The sequence below is a fragment of the Hevea brasiliensis genome, chromosome 14 (genome assembly GCF_030052815.1).
Source record: "Hevea brasiliensis isolate MT/VB/25A 57/8 chromosome 14, ASM3005281v1, whole genome shotgun sequence".
Lineage (NCBI taxonomy): Eukaryota > Viridiplantae > Streptophyta > Magnoliopsida > Malpighiales > Euphorbiaceae > Hevea > Hevea brasiliensis.
Window position 1 is genome coordinate 66866060 of NC_079506.1, and position 20388 is coordinate 66886447.

A 20388-nucleotide genomic window follows, 5' to 3' on the forward strand; every position below is an offset into this window, starting at 1 on the left:
AAGATAATGAAAATCCAGTACAATTAAATTAATTATTGAATGAATAAGCAAAAGACATTAGCAAAAGAAACATAACAAAAATATAAATTGCGTAACTGCATGCACTTGAAATACAATATAGATAGAATAAATTATATACCTGCTAGTATTACTGAAAAGTTATAAACTTAGCATTTCCAAAGAGGAACAAACTAGTATATAAGATCGTTGATACTAGAAATACCATACCAAATTAAATTGATTCTTGAGTATCTGAATTATCATTTATTTCTTTCTTTATTTGTATATATTATTTCTTGTTATATTATTGCACCACTAAGCAGAAATGCTTAGCGCGATGGAATTGCTTCCTCGCAGTATCAAGGTAAAAACCAGTAGACTGTCGACTGAGATTTTTGGAGTCCAGATCTGCAGAAGTGTCAGAAGAGTTCAAGATTGTCACCTCCTCAGCAATGCATATAGATAGGGCTCATTTTATACATGTTTTGTATATTGTTCATTCCTAGCACATTGTAAATTATTTGTATATCTTGTACAAAATAAACTCATGTAATTAACCTATGAATTATGGAAGCTATTCAAAGTAAGTATTTTAGTATGTGAATTGAATTTGAGTTATAATGAGATTATACTTGTGAATATTGAGATATTGAAAATCTAATGAGATTTCTGAGAAATCTGGATACTGCATTGAGATACATTATGTTTGAAAATTTTTGAGACTATTAAGTTTGAGAAATTGAGTATATATTGAAATTGTCTTTGGCAGGTTCAGAAGAATTGTTAGTCCAAATTACAGCCAACACTTTGTCGGATTATTGTTAAAATTTTTGAAATTTCTAACTTAGTTAGATTTTGATAAAAGTAAAAATAGCCTAAATCTTCAATAAAGTTTTTGAATAAATAAATCAAGGACTGTAATGAAATCAGATAAAATAGAGTGCTCCGGCACACTGAGTGGCATAACTTGCTCGGCTACACTGTAGTCGGGTAAGGGGTGTCACAGTATTTCTTCAATAGTGGTTTAAATTGGTGATTACAGAATTGACTTTCTCTATCACTGATTATGGCCCTTGGAGTACCACGCCTTGTGAAGATGTACTTTTTGAGGAATTTGATGACCACTCTTGAATCATTGGTTGGTGATGCTATTGCTTCCACCCATTTGGATACATAATCAACATTAATTAGGATATACTTATTTCCATACGAAGATGGGAATGGACCCATAAAGTTTATTCCCCATACATTGAAGAGTTCTACTTCAAGTATTCCATACAAGGGCATTTCATTCTTTCTTAAAATATTCCTGATCTTTTGGTATTGACCATATTTGAGCACAAAATCTCTTACAACTTTGAATAAGGTGGGCTAATAGAACCCTCACTACATTATCTTTGCAATCATCTTTAAAGTGCTAAAGTGCCCTCTATAAGGTGAGGAGTGGTAGTGTTAAAGTATACTTTTAACTTCTTCTCCTGGAATGCATCTTCGAATGAGTCCATCATTGCATCTCTTGTATAATAATGGCTCTTCCCATGTGTAGTTCCTCACATCAAACAGAAACTTTTTCTTCTATTAATAGGGCATGTTTAGTAGTAGAACCCCACATATAAGGTAATTGACAATGTCTGCATACCATAAAGGTTAAGCTATAGACAGGAGATGTTCATCTAGAAAGGAGTCATCTATTGGTGTTTCTTCGATTTGCTCTCCCCTTTCTTCTTGCCTAACCTTGAAAGATGGTTAGCTACTACATTGTCAGATTCTTTTTGTCTTTGATTTCTAGGTCAAATTCCTGTAGGAGCAGTATCCACCACATCAACGTTAGTTTTGCTTCTTTCTTATTGAAGAGATACCAAAGAGTTGCATGGTTAGTATATATAATGACTTTTCATCCCACTAGGTATGATCTAAATTTGTTAATTATAAAAACAATAGCAATGAACTCCTTTTTTGTAGTTGCATAGTTAACTTGTGCATCATTAATCATCTTGCTGGCACAGTAAATAGCATGGACTTTTCTATCTTTTCTTTATCCAAGCACTGCTCCTACTGCATAATTGCTTGCATAGCACATAATCTCAAATGGAAGCTCCTAATCTGGAGGTTACATTATAGGTGCTGAAATTAATGCTTCCTTTATCCTTTAAAAAGAGGTTAGGCAATCTTCATCAAAATTAAAGGGCACATCATGATTTAATAGGTGTGTTAAAGGCTTAGCTATTTTGAAAAAATCTTTAATAATTCTACGATAGAAGCCTACATGTCCCAAAAAGTTTCATACTCCTTTAACTAATGTTAATGGTGGAATTTTCTCTATAACTTCAGTTTTATGCTTTGTCCACCTTGATGCCTCTTTTTGATACTAGGTGACCAAGTACTATGCCCTCGCGAACCATAAAGTGGCATTTTCTCAATTAAGTACTAGGTTTAATTCATCACATCTTTGTAACACATTAGAAAGGTTAATTAGACATTCATCAAAAGCAGTGCCATAGATAGAGAAATCATCCATAAATACTTATATGATATTTTCAATAAAATCAGAAAATATAACCATCATACATCTTTGAAAAGTAACAGGGCCATTGCATAGACCAAATGGCATTCTCTTATAGGCAAAAGTAATATAGGGATAGGTTAAATTTGTCTTTTCTTGGTCTTCTGGGTGAATTGGGATTTGGAAAAATCTTGAGTACCCATCTAAGTAATAGAAATAAGAATGCTTAGCTAGTCTTTCAAACATTTAGTCAATGAAAGTAAGAGGGAAATAGTCATTTTTGGTGGCACCGTTTAATTTCCCATAATCAATGCATATTCGCCTACTGGTGACTATCCTAGTAGGAATTAACTCATTGTTTTATTACAATCATCCCACTCTTTTTAGGTACCAGATGTACCAGACTCACCCATTTACTATCACAAATAGAGTAGATTACACCTGTATCTAATAGTTTAAATTTTCCTTTTTTACTACTTCTTTCATGATAGGTTTAAGTCTCCTTTGATGCTCTATTGTGGGTTTACTGTTTTCCTCCATAGGTATTCTATACATACAAATGGAAGTGCTAATCCCTTTTAGGTTATCTATTGTGTACCCTATAATCCTCCTATGGGTTTTCAATTCTCTCAATAATTTCTCCTCCTCAAAGTCAGTAAGACTAGCACTTATAATCATAGGAAAAGTAGACTTTTGGCCAAGAAATGCATAACTGAGGGTAGAAGGAAGAGGTTTTAGTTCTACCTGAGGTGCTTATTCCTTATTATTTGGTGTTGACATGGTTTGGGTTTGTTTCAACTCCTCCACTTGAAGTGCTTGGGCTGATGGTAGTGGTGGGCTAACTTTCAATATTTTTACATAGGCTACAATCTATTTATTTTCATCTTCAATGATACTGCAATGCATAATACAGGCTTCTAGAGGATCTTTTAGATATCTCTTTTTAAACTCCTCTTCTACTAGCATCATCAATAATATTCACCCTTAAGCATTTGTCCGTATCTGGCTTTTATGTCATAGCTTAAAATAGGTTGAATTCTACTTCCTCTTCTCCCACTTTGAGAGTTAACCACCCATTTTTAACATCTATGATGGCTCTGACAGTTGCTAAGAAAGGTTTTCCCAAGATTATGGGAATCTGAACATCTTCTTCTTTCTCTAGGACAACAAAGTCAATAGGTATGAATAATTTACCATCCTTTATTGGAATGTTCTCTAGAATTCCAACTGGATACTTGATAGATCTATTTGCCAATTACAGAGAGATAGTAGTTGGCTTTAGCTCTAACCTTCAACTTCTGACAGATGGATAAGGGCATAAGACTAACACTTACTCTTAAGTTGTAGAGGGCTTTGTCAATGTTCATATTGCCTATCAAATAAGGTATGGAGAAACTTCTAGGATCTTTTAGCTTTGGGGGCAATTTATTTTGTAATATTACACTACATTCTTCAATTAGGGCCATTATTTCACGGTCATCAAGTTTGCTTATGTTGGAAAGTATCTCCTTCAAAAACTTAGCATAGGATGACATTTGAGATAAGGCTTTTATGAAAGGAATGTTGATGTAGAGTTTCTACAAAACCTCTAAAAATTTCCCAAACTGCTTATCCGGTTTAGCTTTTTAGAATCTTTAAGGAAAAGGTAATGGTGGTTGATAAGGCATGGGCGGTTCTTTCTTTTGTTCTTTCTTGTCCTCCTCCTTCTTGATACCTTTGTTAGCATGTGTTTCTTTTTTCCTTTGCTTAAGCTTCGTTCTCATTAGAAGTTTCATCAGAATGTTCTTACTTGTCTTTTAGTTTTTGGTTTTCTAACATCTTGCCACTCCTCAAAGTTATTGCCTTGCATTGCTTCTTTGGATTCATTTCAGGCTTACTAGGTAATTTACCAATGTCTTTGCTTGAAAAACTGGCTTGTTGAGTAATTTGATTTTCAACCATTTTGTTATGATTAGCCAATTGGTCCACTCTAGAAGTAAGCTACTTGATCATCTCACTTTGTTGTTACTAGGCTGCTAAGAAGCTTTCCATCATGGGTTCCATGGTCATCTTCAGTTAGGTTGTTATGGTTGAAGAGGTTATTGCTATTGAGGCTGATTCTTATTTATATTTTGAAAACTTGGTGGTGTTGGTCTGTATCCCTATTATCTATTGATCAGCTGGTTCTGCTAATTAGACCATGAGAAATTTGGGTGGCTCTTCCATCTAGGATTATAAGTGTTTGAATAAAGATTTCCAATTGCTCTCTGGTTGAAGTTCCCATTGTTGTTTACATAGTTCACCTGTTTTATAGAGTGCTCACTATAGTTATTGCATTCTAAGCTCTAGCTCCTCCACAGTGGTCACATAATTAATTACTAGCTCTTATTGCATTGGCCTGTCATTCTATCAAGCTAAGCCTCTTTGACAGTTGGTCAAATTAAGCATTGATCATACTCAGTGCATCCAATTCCAATATGCCAACTATTCTCCTTATGTTCCTTCTTTCATTCGACTAATCAAAATTGTGATAAGCAACCCTCCTCACAAGTTTAAAAACTTCTGCAGTGGTCCTCTCCATTAGATCTCTACTAGTTGCTGAATCTATAGTGCTCCTTGTTGATGGTAGTAAACCATTGTAGAAGTTTTGAATGAGGAGCCAATCCTAGATGCCATGGTATGGGCACTCCCTCTGAAGATCTTTGTACCTTTCCTATTCATCGTAGAGAGATTTATTGTTTATTTATTTGAAGGTGTTAAGTTTAGCTCTAAGTTTAGCAGTCTTCCCAGGCAAAAAGTGGTCCTCTCCATTAGATCTCCACTAGCTGCTGAATCTATAGTGCTCCTTGTTGATGGTAGTAAACCATTGTAGAAGTTTTGAATGAGGAGCCAATCCTAGATGCCATGGTATGAGCACTCCCTCTGAAGATCTCTGTACCTTTCCTATTCATCATAGAGAGATTTATTGTTTATTTATTTGAAGGTGTTAAGTTTAGCTCTAAGTTTAGCAGTCTTCCCAGGCAGAAAGTATCTTCTTGAAAGGGTTTATGACAGATCAACCCAGTTGTTGAATGATCCTACAGGTTGAGATAATAAATGCTTTCTTGCTTTATCCCTAAAAGAGAATGGGAATGCTCTTAGTCAAATAGTATCAGAAACACTATTCATCTTGAATGTATCACAAAGAGCAAGAAAGCATAAGAGTTGCTAATGTGGATCCTCTATTGTTGATCTTCCAAATTAAGCTAGAAAGCACATGTGATTGTTGCATTCATGTGCTTGAATAATATTAGCTAAATTAATTAGGATGAACCATGCTTAAAAAATTTATGAGAAAAGAATTGGGAATATCTCTAGGCTTTAGGGAAGGAGAATTAAAAATGTTTTTGGTTTTTGATTGTGTTAAAGGGTATGAATTAGAAAGGCTTACTGTGGATTTTACAATTTGGCAACATGGAGGAGTGAGTCAATAATTTGTGATTTGCTTTTTCCTAACTAAGCCTAAACAATGTTTAAGCATGTCACACCTTACTCCTCTATAAGATATGACATGATCTTGTGGTATACCTAATGAATTATCGAACTCCGCCTACCGATAATCCATTAAATATACTATAAGAGATTTTAAGCGAATCAAATTTATTAATACATTAAATTATTACTGAAAAGTCGAAAAAATCATTAAGAAATAAATTAAGTGTTTTACAATCAAAGGATTTTATTTTATTTTTATTTTTCGAAAAAACTGCATGGTGACGACTATAATTTTAATAAATCCAAAATTTTAAACATGTTAAAAATCAACCTATGAGAAATAGTATACATAAATTTAAATCAATCAATAATTAAGTAATTCCTTTTTTTCATTCCACATCAAGAAAATAAAACCATCTCATTTGCAATTCAAAAGAAACACTCATTTACAATTTTACAACTCAAAAAGATAATTAATTACAAATTTACAAAAATATTATTACAGTTCTTTTTATACAACTGCTCAATTGTCTTTACATACATATAACTACTCATTTACATCAAAATATAATCTACAAGGGTATACCTATTATACCCGTAGTCAACCAAAACACTGCTTCAAGTAGTTCACTCGATTGCTTTATCTTTCCCTTTACCTACGATAGCATACAAAAGCTATCACTGAGTAATAATACTCAGTAGTCACAACTAATAATTTTAAAACAAACTCAGTGCTAATAAATTTGCCAAATCATAATTAGGTATTTACAGAATTCATATTTTCCATGAACCATAAAAACAACACAATATCTTTCAATCAATACCAAATCATTTGTTTTCAATCACATTTTATTTAAGAAATCACAAATCACAAATGTTGCTAACACTCACACAGTTTAGACCATGACATAAAATTTCCAATCAATTCCGCATTGTACACCATGACAAAGCAATCTCAACCTCACTAACTATTATTAATGAGAGAGGTGGCTAGCTAGCAATATGAGTACTCATCCGAACTCATCCTCAACTGGCAAACCAGAGAGGGAGGTAACATAATCAAATTTCAAACCCCAATTAGCTATTATTAATGGGGAATATCGTAAGGGATTGTCATGCCAACTGTGGTTTCAAAACAAATCTTAAAATAATTTTTATTCAAATAATCAGAATTACAAATCAAATAGTCACATTTAAATATCACAAATCCACATTTGTGGTTGGCAACATATCACATTCTCAAAACACTTCTAAATACATTCAAACCAGCTCACCCCTTACTACAATGAATTTAAATAGCTAACATCTGCCTTTTCACAATTATAAATTCATTTCAAGATTCAAAAATGCTCAAGATAGTATAATCAATTCATAAATGCAAGAGAAAATCATATTTGGCTTGTAAAAGTTCCTTCACATCATTTACAATTTTTAAAACAAAAATGAAATCAAGTTGTGCACAAACCTTCTTTCAATTCTCTTTGCTTGGATTAACTCTTCCCTTTTTGGAAATCTCCTTATCCACTAAAATTACACAATTACAAAGTCTCAATACTCATTCTAACCTTCACCAATAGCTAATCAAATAAATTCCTAAGTTAACTATACAATTTAATAAATTCTGGGTTCAGGGCAGGTTTGGAACTTGACCGTAGAACTCAATTTCAACCTAATTCCAATCAAAATTTGATAAGGTAATCTTCATAAAAATTGTTCCCCTCTGTCTTAGCTTTAATTATCTTTTTGAATCACTCAATTTGAAGTTCTAAATCTCTAGTTATGGCCAAAACACTAGGTACTGCTCCTGGTTACTTAACCATGTACTTTTCTAGTTTTCCAGATTTTCACCTAATTTTGCGTTCAGTATCCGAGCACCTTATGCTCGAAATTTGAATCAGTCCCTAAAACAAAGTTTTAGGCCTTTGTCTTAAGTTTCCAAACCATTTTGAATCACTTAAATTGGAGTTATGTAGAGGAAGTTATGTTCTGATTACTATTTGGAGATCAAAGGGCAAAATTGCTATACAGGAATTCCAGATTTTGAATTCCTAATTTTCTCTAATATTTTCCCTACTTTGTCCTAAGAACTGGGTCTAGGTTAAAATATGAATTTTGTAGTTCTATATCTTATGAGTATTTTGGCTTTGGAATCATTCAATTTGTTATTGTGTATCTTGAGTTATAGGCATTTTACTAAAACTGGTCGAATGCCTAAATTTTCCTAGGGTTCAGGTCCAGTCCAGAATCAGGGCAAATTTCTAGACCCACTTTGTTCAACCAATTTAGGTAAGTTATGGTCATAATTTGGCTTCATAATCTCCATATGAATTGTTCCTCTATGTCTCAAGATTACAAAGGTTCAAGAATTACTCAATTTGGAGTTTTCTAAAGTGAGTTCTCTTCTAAACATTAATTATGTACTATTCATTTAGTCAATTTTTCTAGGTCCAGATTTACTAATCCAGATTCAAGCCCTAATTGAGGTATCCTATGGTCATTTTCTGGGCAAGTTTTCTTCATGAAAGTTTTAGCATTTTGTCTTAGGTTTCGTCTCCCATTGGTTTCATACCAATTGCAACTATGTGGCTCTACTTATGAGTATCTAACCACACTGGACTCAACTGTCCAGATTCAAAATGTAAGGCTCAATTTCATTTCCATTAATTCCTTTACCAAACCAACATCATTTCTCATTCAATGCACATCAAATTACTACTATATGACCTTATGAGCATTAATTGAGCCTCATACAAAGAGAACCCTAATTGCTCAAAACCCTAATTACTCATCTTCCAATTCTAAGCAAATTCAAATACATAATTCATGTTTACATCATCATCCAAGCTAGAAATCAATTCTAATTGCATCAAAGTTCATAAACACTAACCCTATCATCTTGGCCGAATTCTCCCTCTCAATATTCGTGCAAGATTTCTTCAATTTTCTTTGCAATCTCTACACAATTTAACTTAAATTCAAGGAATATGCAACTAATTAAGCTTGGAGGACAACTTACCTTACTTAGGCAATTTCCTATCTTCCAATTCTTCAAGATTTCTTGATTTCTTTTGCTTTCAATCTTCAAATTGAAGTCCAATTCCAAGTTTTCTCAAGATGGTGTGTGGAATTTGTGGGAGAAAATCAAGATTTCAAAGCTTGAAATGAGTAAAAATAGAGGAAGATGGAGGAGGAGATGGGCGGCAAGGGTGGAGTGAAGGAAGAAGAAGATTAACTATAATTAATGAATTTTGCCTCATGTGTAAATATCCTATATATATAATTATTAATAATTATAATTATAATTATTATAATTATAACAATTTAATTAATTACCTCTATGTCCCATTTAAATTTTTATACACATCACCCTTAATTTAATTTCATTCTAGTGTTTTAATCTTGCTCATTTTAATAGACATTTAGGTCAAAAGTCAACTCTTAAAGTGAATTGACAAAAATGCCCCTCATCGAGTTATAGTCTATCTTTTTCCATAATACCGACTAAATTCATAAACCGATAGTCACTTTCATTTTTATTCTGTTTATTTCAATTAATTTTCATCTCATTTTTAGTTCTCAAATTAGCTTTGAATAGTAATATTCATATATTGAAATTTGGACTATTCAAAGCTCAGAATTTTTGGGGTGTTACAAAGCTAATAGAGTCTCCTAGAAAAAAAAAATTGACAAAAAAAAGGAAAGAAAAGAAGAAAAATTCTGAAATAAAGTGAGAATTGACTCTGATGTCTTGAGCTGCTAAGTAGCTAGGGGTATTCATGCACCCCATGTTTACTTTTATGTGAAATGTTAGCTTGAGATATGAGTATACAAAGCACTTTGAGCATTTGACCCACTGAGTAACCGGGTGTTTTCATCACCAACATTGACATTCACGTAGAAAGGTGTTTGTTGGCTTAAGGAATTCCTACATGTGTGAATGTAGAAAAAAAAAAAAGAAAAAAGAAAAAAGAGCTCTATTTTACTACTGTTGTTTGTAGCAATTGGGGAAAGGTGAGTTTAGTATTGCTTGATTTACAATGACATTTTGTTGATTGCGGGATTTATATGAATGTCTTGAAAATTGTGCCTGGACAAAACTACTTATCATAAATATGTTTGATTTCTTTTCTTACAATTATAAGATACTCCCAATTTAAAAAAAAAAAAGGGCATTGCCTAGTTAACTTCTAAACTGTGAAATGCGAACACAAGTGTGAGGGTGATATTGCTATGAATTAGGTGCAGGAGAGAAGAATAATTTTAGTTTAGTCTTGAGTTTGAATGAAACTTTTTTCCTTTTTACTTGAGGATGAGCAAAATCTTAAGTATGAAGATATTTGATATGTCAATTTTAGATTATGTTTTTATGTGTTTTATTTGCATTTTTCAAGATGTTTTATTCAGTTTTTCCTTAGTTATTTAAACTTTTTAAGTGTTTTATTTTAGAAGGTAATTGTGGTTATTTTTTGTTTATCTTGTGATATTTATTTTGGTTTCCTAATTTGGTTAGGATAAAGTCCTATTGTGATCTGATAATGATAGAAAATATGCTAGAAATAAGGAAAGAGCAAGAAGGATCTACATAGTAGTCTACTTTACTTAGCTAGGAGTCAGACACAGGCAAGCTTGTGTGTTTATAGCAAAAAGAAGTCTATTTAGGAAGAAAAGATAAGGATTTTAGCAAAATAAAAAGAGAAAAAAAAATCTAAAATTAAGTGGAGAGGACCCTAGCCATCACATCGAATAGAATAAGAGAAGAATATTTTCTACACTTGGAAGCTTGGAAACCCATCTACATCAAAGTTTGATCTTTATTATTTTTCTTTAAGCTTTCATAATGTATTTTCTTTTTTTTCTCATGTTCTACTAATGAAGTAGACCTTTTGTTATAGAATGATGGATCATAAACCTATGTTTTGATAATTTTAATTTCAATTTTATGATTTTTATACTCATGATGTTATGTAATAGTTGGTTTTAATGCTTTATGTATGTTGATTTATTGATGCTTCTAGTGAAGTTTAAATAGAAAAGCTAGATTTTATTTCTCAATTAAATGCATAATTGATTGCTAAAAAAAATATTGCATATTACATTAGGATTAGGTACCTGAATAAGGACCCTATAAATAGTGTGTGGTCCATTTAATTCCCAAATGAATAGGATGAATTAACTATAAGAGATTCTTGTTCTCTATGCATCTAGATTTATGCTACCCGAATAAGGACCATTAACTTAGATGAATATTCTACCTGAAAATGATAATTGGCCATATTGAATCCTACCATCTCATGATATAAATCTTGCATTTGATTGGTTATCATATATAAGTGAAGGTGAAATCTGACCCTAATACTTTTATTAGAATAAGTTTCTTTAATAAATTTAATTATTTGCTTTTACTTTTATTGTTAACTTTTATATTAGTTAAATTCAAAATTTTTAGTTTCCCAAATAAAATTAGTATAGTATTAGATTAAAAACATTTTTGATCCTCATGGAACGATACTATTTCTCACTACTTTATTACTCAAACACAACTAGTGCACTAGCTAGTATTAACTAGATCGCATCAATACACAAACTAAGGATTTGAAATGCATAATAATTTTTAACTGATCTTACATTCTACATGTACAAAAGCACAACAAATCTTTATACATCAACCTCTGACATACCAATATACGCATACAAGCTTCAAAAAAATAAGCAAGAGTCATACAATTATTGGAGAAGCTTTTGGTGGAGTTGCCACCTTTGAAATCTCAAACATAAGGTTGGACATTTCTCTTGACAGCAATAGAAATTGCGTTGTTTTTTTTGTGACTAAGGAACACGTATGAAAGAAACAGAGGGAAGGAAAAGAGAAAAGAAGGAAGTAGGTATAAGAGACAAGCGGTGGCTAGGTTGTGGCAAGAAGATAAGGAGCAATGGAATGGGGTAGGCAAAAGTCATGGAAAAGGACTGTGAGAGGTAAAATGGAGTTGTGGTTGTGGATATGAGAAATAACAAAAAGGAGTAGATGTAATAGATGAAGCAAAACGTATAACGTAAGTTGAAATGAGAGTACCGGTGGCTAGGTTTTTTACTGGGTCAGTGATGAATATATAAGTTGATTTGAATGGTTTAGATTCTTTGAAGAGAAAAGAATGGCTAGGATTTAAAGACATGAAGTTGTAAAAAAAAAAAAAAAAAAAAAAAGGAGTGAGGCAGTTAAGAATTGAACTCAAGCTTCTTTAACTATTTAACATAACCTCCAACTCCTAAGCTATAAACAAACTTGGTTTTATAATTATTTGTAAATTTAATATATTTCAGTCTGGTATTGGTTTTACTGAAAATTTTTTCTCCAAAACCGAACTGAACAATATAACTTGAAAATTTTTCAAAATTAAAATTAAACCCAATTGATTTAGTATATAAATGGAATTAAATTATCTAATCAAATTAATTTGGCCAGCTCTTTCAATTCAAACCCAATAGTACTCACCCCCAAAATAAGATGTGATAACTTTTCTACATTAATATAAAATGTCAATGTAAAATTAATATATATATATATATATATATATATATATGTGTGTGTGTGTGTGTGTGAGTAATAATTTGATTGATAAGTGAACATATTTTCAATTATGTTAACTATTTATATATTACTTGCACACATGTCAAAAAATTGAATTATTTTCTTTATTTTTTTATCACAATTAGATATTCTTCAAATAGTTTATATATAAAAAGAAATTGAATTTTTTATATCTTACAAAAGTTAAATATTTTTTAGTATATATTTCAAGTATTGAAAAATATTGTGGCTTATGCTCATAAATTCTATTTTGTGAGAAAATATTCCTTTTATAAGCTACTTTTGAAGGAAACAAATCTCATAACATTTACTTTTGCTAATAATTAGCAAATATTGATTTTAGTCAAATCTGATAATAATTACCTTAGTTATCCTTTCATTGGCTAACCCTAAAAATAAAATTTCTAAATTTTGAATACGGTAAACCTTTGATCAAAAGATAAGTTTTTTTAAAAGGAAAACAAAAAGATAAGTTTTAATTTTAATTCAGTTAGCACATAAAATAATTTTGAGAGAAATTTCAATTATTAATCACTACTCTAAAAAATATAATTTATTTTATAAATTATTAATGGTAGGTGATGCCTTCAAAACAAAACTCTTTTTTTTTTTCTCTTTTTCCCAAGCAGCAAAATTCTTATCCTGCTCATGTCATAAGAAAATGTTTAAAGGAAATGAAACAAGTTTAAAATTTTTCAATTTCAATAACACATATTTATTAAAAAAAGGGTGCTTTATGTTTGATCATGTTCATACAATATCATTTATTGGGTCTCTATATAACCTCTATCAAATTTTTAATTTTAAGGTTAATAGTTAAAATTTTAATTTTCATATATAATTATCTACTCATGATTGATGCTCAAATTTTTTAGTACAATCCTTTTAGGACTTAAATTAATACCTCACGATTTCAATACTACTTAAAAAAACTCGTTAGTCATTAAAATTTTATTTTTATTTTTAATTATATATTAATTATTTATTTTCAAATTTAAGAATTAATATCGTGAAAATATGATAAGTAATGAGAATTCATATATATATATATATATATATATATATAAAGATGTGAGTTTAGTACATCAAGTATATTTGGGATATTAAAACCACTTACAGTTATTAAACATGCAAATACATGATTTACCTGTGTATATTCAATCCCAATCTCTCAACCATCTTCTAATTCTAACTAAATTCTAGTGTCCCAAGAAGAAGATGAATTCCACTACTCCACTAGAAGTAAATCTTGGAATATTTCCCACTATCTTTAAAGCGTCCATTGGCTCTCTTTCTCTATTATCAGTCATTCTTCTCACTGTCTACCTCTGCACCCGCAGAGGACCATCTCCGCCGGACCCTTCTTCCCATGATGGCGTCTCCTCTTCCTCAGACGTTCAAGACCCCTCATTCTCCGTCACCATCAACATCGAAGTCCCTCTCAATACCTACCCCAAAATTCTTTTCTCGGATGCCAAACATGAAAAGGGTGATTCCAGGATAGCTTCTTCCTCGATATGCTTGGTAGAGTATAGTGATAATGATGTGCTGCGTTTACTGCCAGACTGTGGTCATGTCTTCCATGTGCAATGCGTTGATCAGTGGCTGAAGCTGCATCCTACTTGCCCCATATGTCGAAACTCATCTCCTCATACTCAAAGTAATCTAACACCTCAAATGCCTCCTACGCCAACTACACAACCCTTCGTTGATCCCTTATTTGTAAGGTTAATGCACTAAAATCATTAGACCAACTTTTGCCGTTCTAGTTGATGTTGTCTTAATTAAATAGGATATGTTTTTTTATTAATAGTCAATGCTATCATAGCTTTTGGAAATGGTTAGATTATATATACAATAAGTACGCTAATCATATATGTATATTTTAATGTTTTCAATTCTAGATTTTATATATCTTAGAGATTTTAAATTTGAATTATGACGTTCTAGTACTTTAATTTTATTTATTGTATGATCTTTTGTTATTTCAATCATTAAATTTGTTGAAGGAATTTCCAAACCCATCTCTTCTCTCCTTGACCGAATGCCCTAAGCTCCCAATTCATTTTCAATTGCCAAGTTTTAGAATTCATAAAGGAGTCAAATGAAAGGGATAAAAGTAGACAAATGAAGGAAAGCAAGTGGGGTTACCACTTCTCTCAATAGTTGGCTGAAACTTTGGAGAACTTTCTCCTCCCTCACTTGAATGGAATGGAGTTACTTCTATTGTGCCTAAGAAGCTATAAGGATGAAGAAATACAAAAAAAGAAGAGAGGAAGTCAAAAAGGAGTGTCTTACACACGTTGGCCTAGTGCTTTTTCCTTCCTTCCTTGGTGCTTCTTTCTTCTTCTTTCAATAGTAATATTACTCTATTACTTAGATGAAGTAATAAAGTGAGTTGGTGGTGAGATTTAATGGTGGAGAAGGAGATCGGTGAGATTTAGGGTTAAGGTTTTTAAATGGGGAAAGGGAGAGTGGAGAAATGTGACACCCCTTACCCGTCTACATTGTAGCCGAGCAAGATATGCCACACAGTGTATCGGAGCACCAATTCATATTTCCATTACAATTTACCCCTTTTAATTCATTTATTTACAATTTTTGATAAATTTGAATTTTTTCACAATTTTTATCGAAAATCCAGCAGAGTGCCGGCTGTAAATTGGAAAAACAGTTCTTCTGAATCTGTTAAAAACACTTCCAATATAATCATGATTTCAATCTCAGTCAACCACCAACATATTTTCAACAATTTCTCAAGTGACTTCATCATCTCAAATTTCAATTTATTTCATATCATACTCAATTCAATAAGAAATGCTCAAATTTATTACTGAACATGGTTCATAAATAATTACATCAAAAGCATAATTACATGAGTTTATAATATACATTACAAAAGTTTACAAAATATAAAAGACCAAAAGTAGCCTAATGTCCTACCAATCCACTGCAAATGTGAGGTTACTCTGAACTCTATGTGCAGATTTGAAAGCTCACCCAGTCTGAGGTCTGCTGGACTCCCCAGCTACGTCTCCAGTACCTACGCATGGCAAAAGCGACGCGCTAAGCAATTCTGCTTAGTGGTGACAATATAAAATAAAATAACTAAATAAAGTGAATATGCAGAATGTATGTTTACATCTTTGGTAGACTTAATGTCTAGCATTTATTGCAATATTATTCGATCAAAATTTGGAAAGATTTATTATCATTGCCCGAGTAACCCATGCTAGTCGACTGGACTGGATAAACGGGTAAACTGGCACTGGGTACTAAATACCTCGGACCATCACACCATCGGTCACATTTTGACTCCCAGTGTGCAACAGAACAGCTAATAAGCTGTAATAATTATCAGGGATAAAACCCAAGTATAATAACTCAATCAACATAGCCAAAGGCTATTTTATCACAGAATGGCACGTGAGGCCATAAAATACAGAATGGCATAAAGCCATATGCAGTACTGCTAACAGAACCCTATTGGCATGCCAACCTATCCAAACCAATCTTGCTAGGTGTACTAGGGCATGTTACACAATTCTTGAAATTTATGTTTAGGTGCTACTATTCATTTCATTAGTCAACAAAAATGTTGACTTTTGCATGGACAATAGGTACATTGGTTTTAATATTCCCAACATACCACATTTTCAATTCTAAAATTGTTGATGTTGGTTGTCAATACCATTTCTAAGCTTAATGTTAGTTGTTCAAAATTTTCAGATTTCAAGCCTTGTATTTTCTGTTCCATTAGTCATTTTTGCAGTGGGAATTTGGCAAAGTTGTCAACATGAAAGTTGTTCTTATTGTGTCTAGTTACATTTCCTTTTTTGAATCACTCCATTTGGAGTTTTGTAGCTCAAGTTATAGCCTAATTACCATGACTAGCCGGATTGCCAACTTCCCAGAATTTTCTGGACTGACCAAGTCTACATTGTTTTGTGTAGTGACTGCAGGTCACCTTTTGAATATGTTATGGTCAAAATTTAGTTAGGTTTCTTCATAAAAGTTGTAGGTCTATGTCTCAGCTATTTGCTGGTAAAATTTTAGGTCAATTAGACCTTTCTACACTGAGTTATGATCGAATGAATAAACACTATTCATTTGATCATTTTGCTCAGGCAGAATACAGGTCACCCGGATTAGGGCAATCTTTAGGTCAACTTGGTTTGGTTTTCTGGGTATGGTTTCTTCACCAAAGTTGTGCTATTTTGTATCTAGTTTCATGTCCAGTTGGCCTTGCACCAATTGAACCTCTATAACTCCAGTTATTGCTGCTCAAACCTGCTGGACTCATGCCCAGTCCTGCAGGTCAGCCAAAGCAGCAACACTAACTTCAATTCCCACTACACAAACCACTTCAATTCTCATTCAAACATAACCAAATGGTTACTAATTGACCATTAAAACTTACTTTCACCATTGTATGATCAAAGTCTCAATTTCATACCCAAACGCTAACCCTACTATTTCCAATCATGCATTTACTTTCCTTTCATTATCCTAATCAATATATTAGTGTTAAAGGTAGCCACAATTAAAGGAACGGAAGCGTGAAAAACACAAGTTTATACCATTGAATTCAAAAATTTTCATCTAGGGTCACATGCATCATGCAAGATTTATTTTTATCTATTTAATTTCAATGATAAACAACATATTAAAACTTTTTTAATATGTTTTTGGATCTGTATTTGCCATTTAAGATTTTAAAATTTATCAGATTAATTTTAGAACCCTAGATTAAATCAAGAACGATTACACTAACCTCTTGATGCACTGCAGCGTGTCTGCGCCTTTGAGATTTATCTTCAGGACATCAAATGTTGTCCCTCTAGTTTGTCCACACCAAGAACACCTATGACAACCCTTGAACAGCTTCTAAAGCTTTTTCTATTAATTAGAAATTCAAGTCTTCCTTTTAAGAGATTAGAGATGTAAACAGGACACTAGAAACAATTTCTAGTGTTCTTAATTCAAGAGATTGATGGCTAATCTCTTTGAATTGATGAGAGATCAAGAAGAATAGATGGAGAGCCTCAAAATGGCGTGACAAAGGAGAGGAGTGGCTGCTGGTTGTTTTTCTTTTTCATAACAACACTTATATAGCTAGGTCAACACATTAAACCCTTGCCACATGTCACCCTTTGATTAGCTCTAGGTTTAAGTGACCCAATCACATTGTGCCAAGTGTCAAACCTATATTTAATCTTGATTTTAATCATCTTACATGATTAAAAAAAAATATTTGGCAAGCTTATGTGTAATCCCATGTGTCACCATCTCATGGTGCCACGTGTCACACTGTGAAATGACCAAAATGCCCCTGTCTTAATTTTGAGTTCTTAACCCAAAATAATTATTTTTCTTCTTCTAATCAATTTATATCAAATATAAATTAATTAATTAGTCTCTATTAATTAATTTCTCATTAATTAAATTCATATTTAAACACTTTAAATATAAATTTAACTTATACTATACATCCCATAAGCTAGATTTGGTTTCAAGTCATGCTAGGGACTTTACAATTTAATTGCAAACCAAACCTATTTAATTAATCAATTAAACTCTTTAATTGATTAATTAAATCATATTTAAATAGGTGATAACTTGTGTATGTGTGTGACTTACTAGGCTCATCACTAATTGGCAGTGAGACATGATATCAACTCTTAATATCATCAGAACTCTTTCTTACCATAAATGATTTCTCTAAATCATTTTATGAACCTCATAGACCATGGTTAACACCTAGCATAGCATGCCATGGCCACCTAATTAGTAATAAGGTTTACCTTTAATGAACTTATAATCATATGTTACCATGCACTAGAATCTCTCTGTTACAAAATCCCAACTCAAGCTAAAGTCATGGTTTATGTCAAACTCCATTTGCTATGAATATTATGTTCTCTTTTAATTCTAGTTCTTGATTAAAAAGATTTTCTCATCAGAAACTCTTTTCTGAATAAATCTATCTGTCTTGGCCAGGAACTTGAAACATCAAGAACAATTAAATGAACATAGGATTTTATTTCTATTTACTTAGAAGAACAGATTCCATCTTGATCAACACCTACCTCCATATATAACTAGTAGGAGCCAACACATGCCCATATGCCCATACATAGTACAAGTATGAAAGCAGTATCAAACTCAAACTACCTATATATAAGATAACTGTGCTATCTCAGGTCTAAAGATTATATGCACTGATATGATTTATGACAAAATATTAACAAGAGTAAACTCCATGTGCTTGTCATAAGTGTCATTGGTTCGGCCTACTTATCATGTATAAGTGCCTATCATGTTTTTTATATGGTATGAGACTCACCATTCTATCTTATTTATATCTCATATAAATAACTTGGGAACAAACATGAATACAATCTTTCTGGATAAGTCATATCCTTATTATGAAGTATCCTCGATTGTGAACCTATTTATGATACATTGTACTAGAAATACTGTCACTCATATTCTTAACAACTTAAGAATAGAATTTCTAACAAAATATCAATGGACCTTTTCTATTACACATAAATATATTATGTAAACAGAAAAGTGGAAATGCCTTTTATTAATAAAAATATGTACAAGATACATACTAAATGATATGCTCTAGGGCATACTACTAACAACAATATCATTTTAATCCTAAGAAATCTTCAAAACTCAACCAAGTTCAAGGCTACCAAAAATTGGGGATGGGCATACACATGATGTTTATCAAGTTTCTTTATAGATTTACACTCATTTTCACTCCTCCAACATGAATGGAAAGAGAAAGATCAAATTTAGTCACTAACCTCTAATGGAGCTAATCCCAAGCTTGTAAAAGTTCCTCCTTTCTACTTCTTTTTGTTATCTTTAGCTTGCCCAAGGTGTAGTGAATTTTTTTTGTGAAGACAAGTATAGCTTTTATGGTGAAAAGCTTGAAACACTCAAGTTTGAAAGAAAAAAAATGGTGGACTGCTTAGGAAGAGGTTTCGGCTGCCATGGAAGGAAGAGGAAGATGAAGTGATTTTTTTGATCTTCCTTATCCCTTATAAAATGTTTACTCAATTTTGATTGGTGGAAGAATTATAATGACATGACATCATAATGATGTCATAAGTCCAATTTCTCTCATTTTCCATCCTTTTCTTGTCTATTTAATTTCCATTAAATTTTTTAACAATATTTATTCACATTTTATGTCATATAAATTATTTATTTAACTGGACAAGTTGGCCAAAAATCATCTCTAAAGACGAAATGACCAAAATGCTCTCCGTTTGGCTTAACGAGCTAAAATTGTGTGTACCGATTGATTAAATTTTTTCTTGTGTTTTCTTAACATTTTATTATCATTGGAACCCTAATAATCCTTCCCTGAGGTCCCAAAAATTATTTCATGAAGTTTTTCCTGGGTCTAGGGTTGTTAACGGCCTTCACCACCACTTCCCCTTCGGGTTACTCATCACTAGGGTTACGGCTCGTTTAACCTTAGTGCATTTCATTCCTAAAATTTTTTTTTTATTTTTATGAGTATTATTTGGTTTATTTATAACTCCTCACTCTAGTCTATTTATAATTTCAAACATTCTAGCTGCTCAGACCGATATTGGTCACCTGAACAGTAGATTGTACGGACTAGCTAAAGTGAGGATGTTACAAGAAATGGAATGGAGTAATGAAAGGAAAAAACTATGTTGAAGAAATGAGAGGGAGTGGCTGGTTCTCCTTCATTTTGAATGCATGCATGGTAGATTAAATGCCCCTTTGGCAATTTTGGGTTACTTGGGAAATTTTCTCCGTAAGTGTCGTTTTGGCTACTTTCTTTCTCATCCTT

The 20388-nt window shown here is 32.2% G+C and overlaps 1 protein-coding gene across 1 annotated transcript; it reads left to right on the forward strand.

The window, feature by feature from the left end:
* The first annotated feature begins 13760 nt into the window (after positions 1–13760).
* LOC110663644 (RING-H2 finger protein ATL70-like) lies at positions 13761–14282 on the forward strand. Its single transcript, XM_021823025.2, has one exon. It carries the CDS (start codon positions 13761–13763, stop codon positions 14280–14282), a length of 522 nt encoding a protein of 173 aa, XP_021678717.2.
* The last annotated feature ends 6106 nt before the right edge of the window (positions 14283–20388 follow it).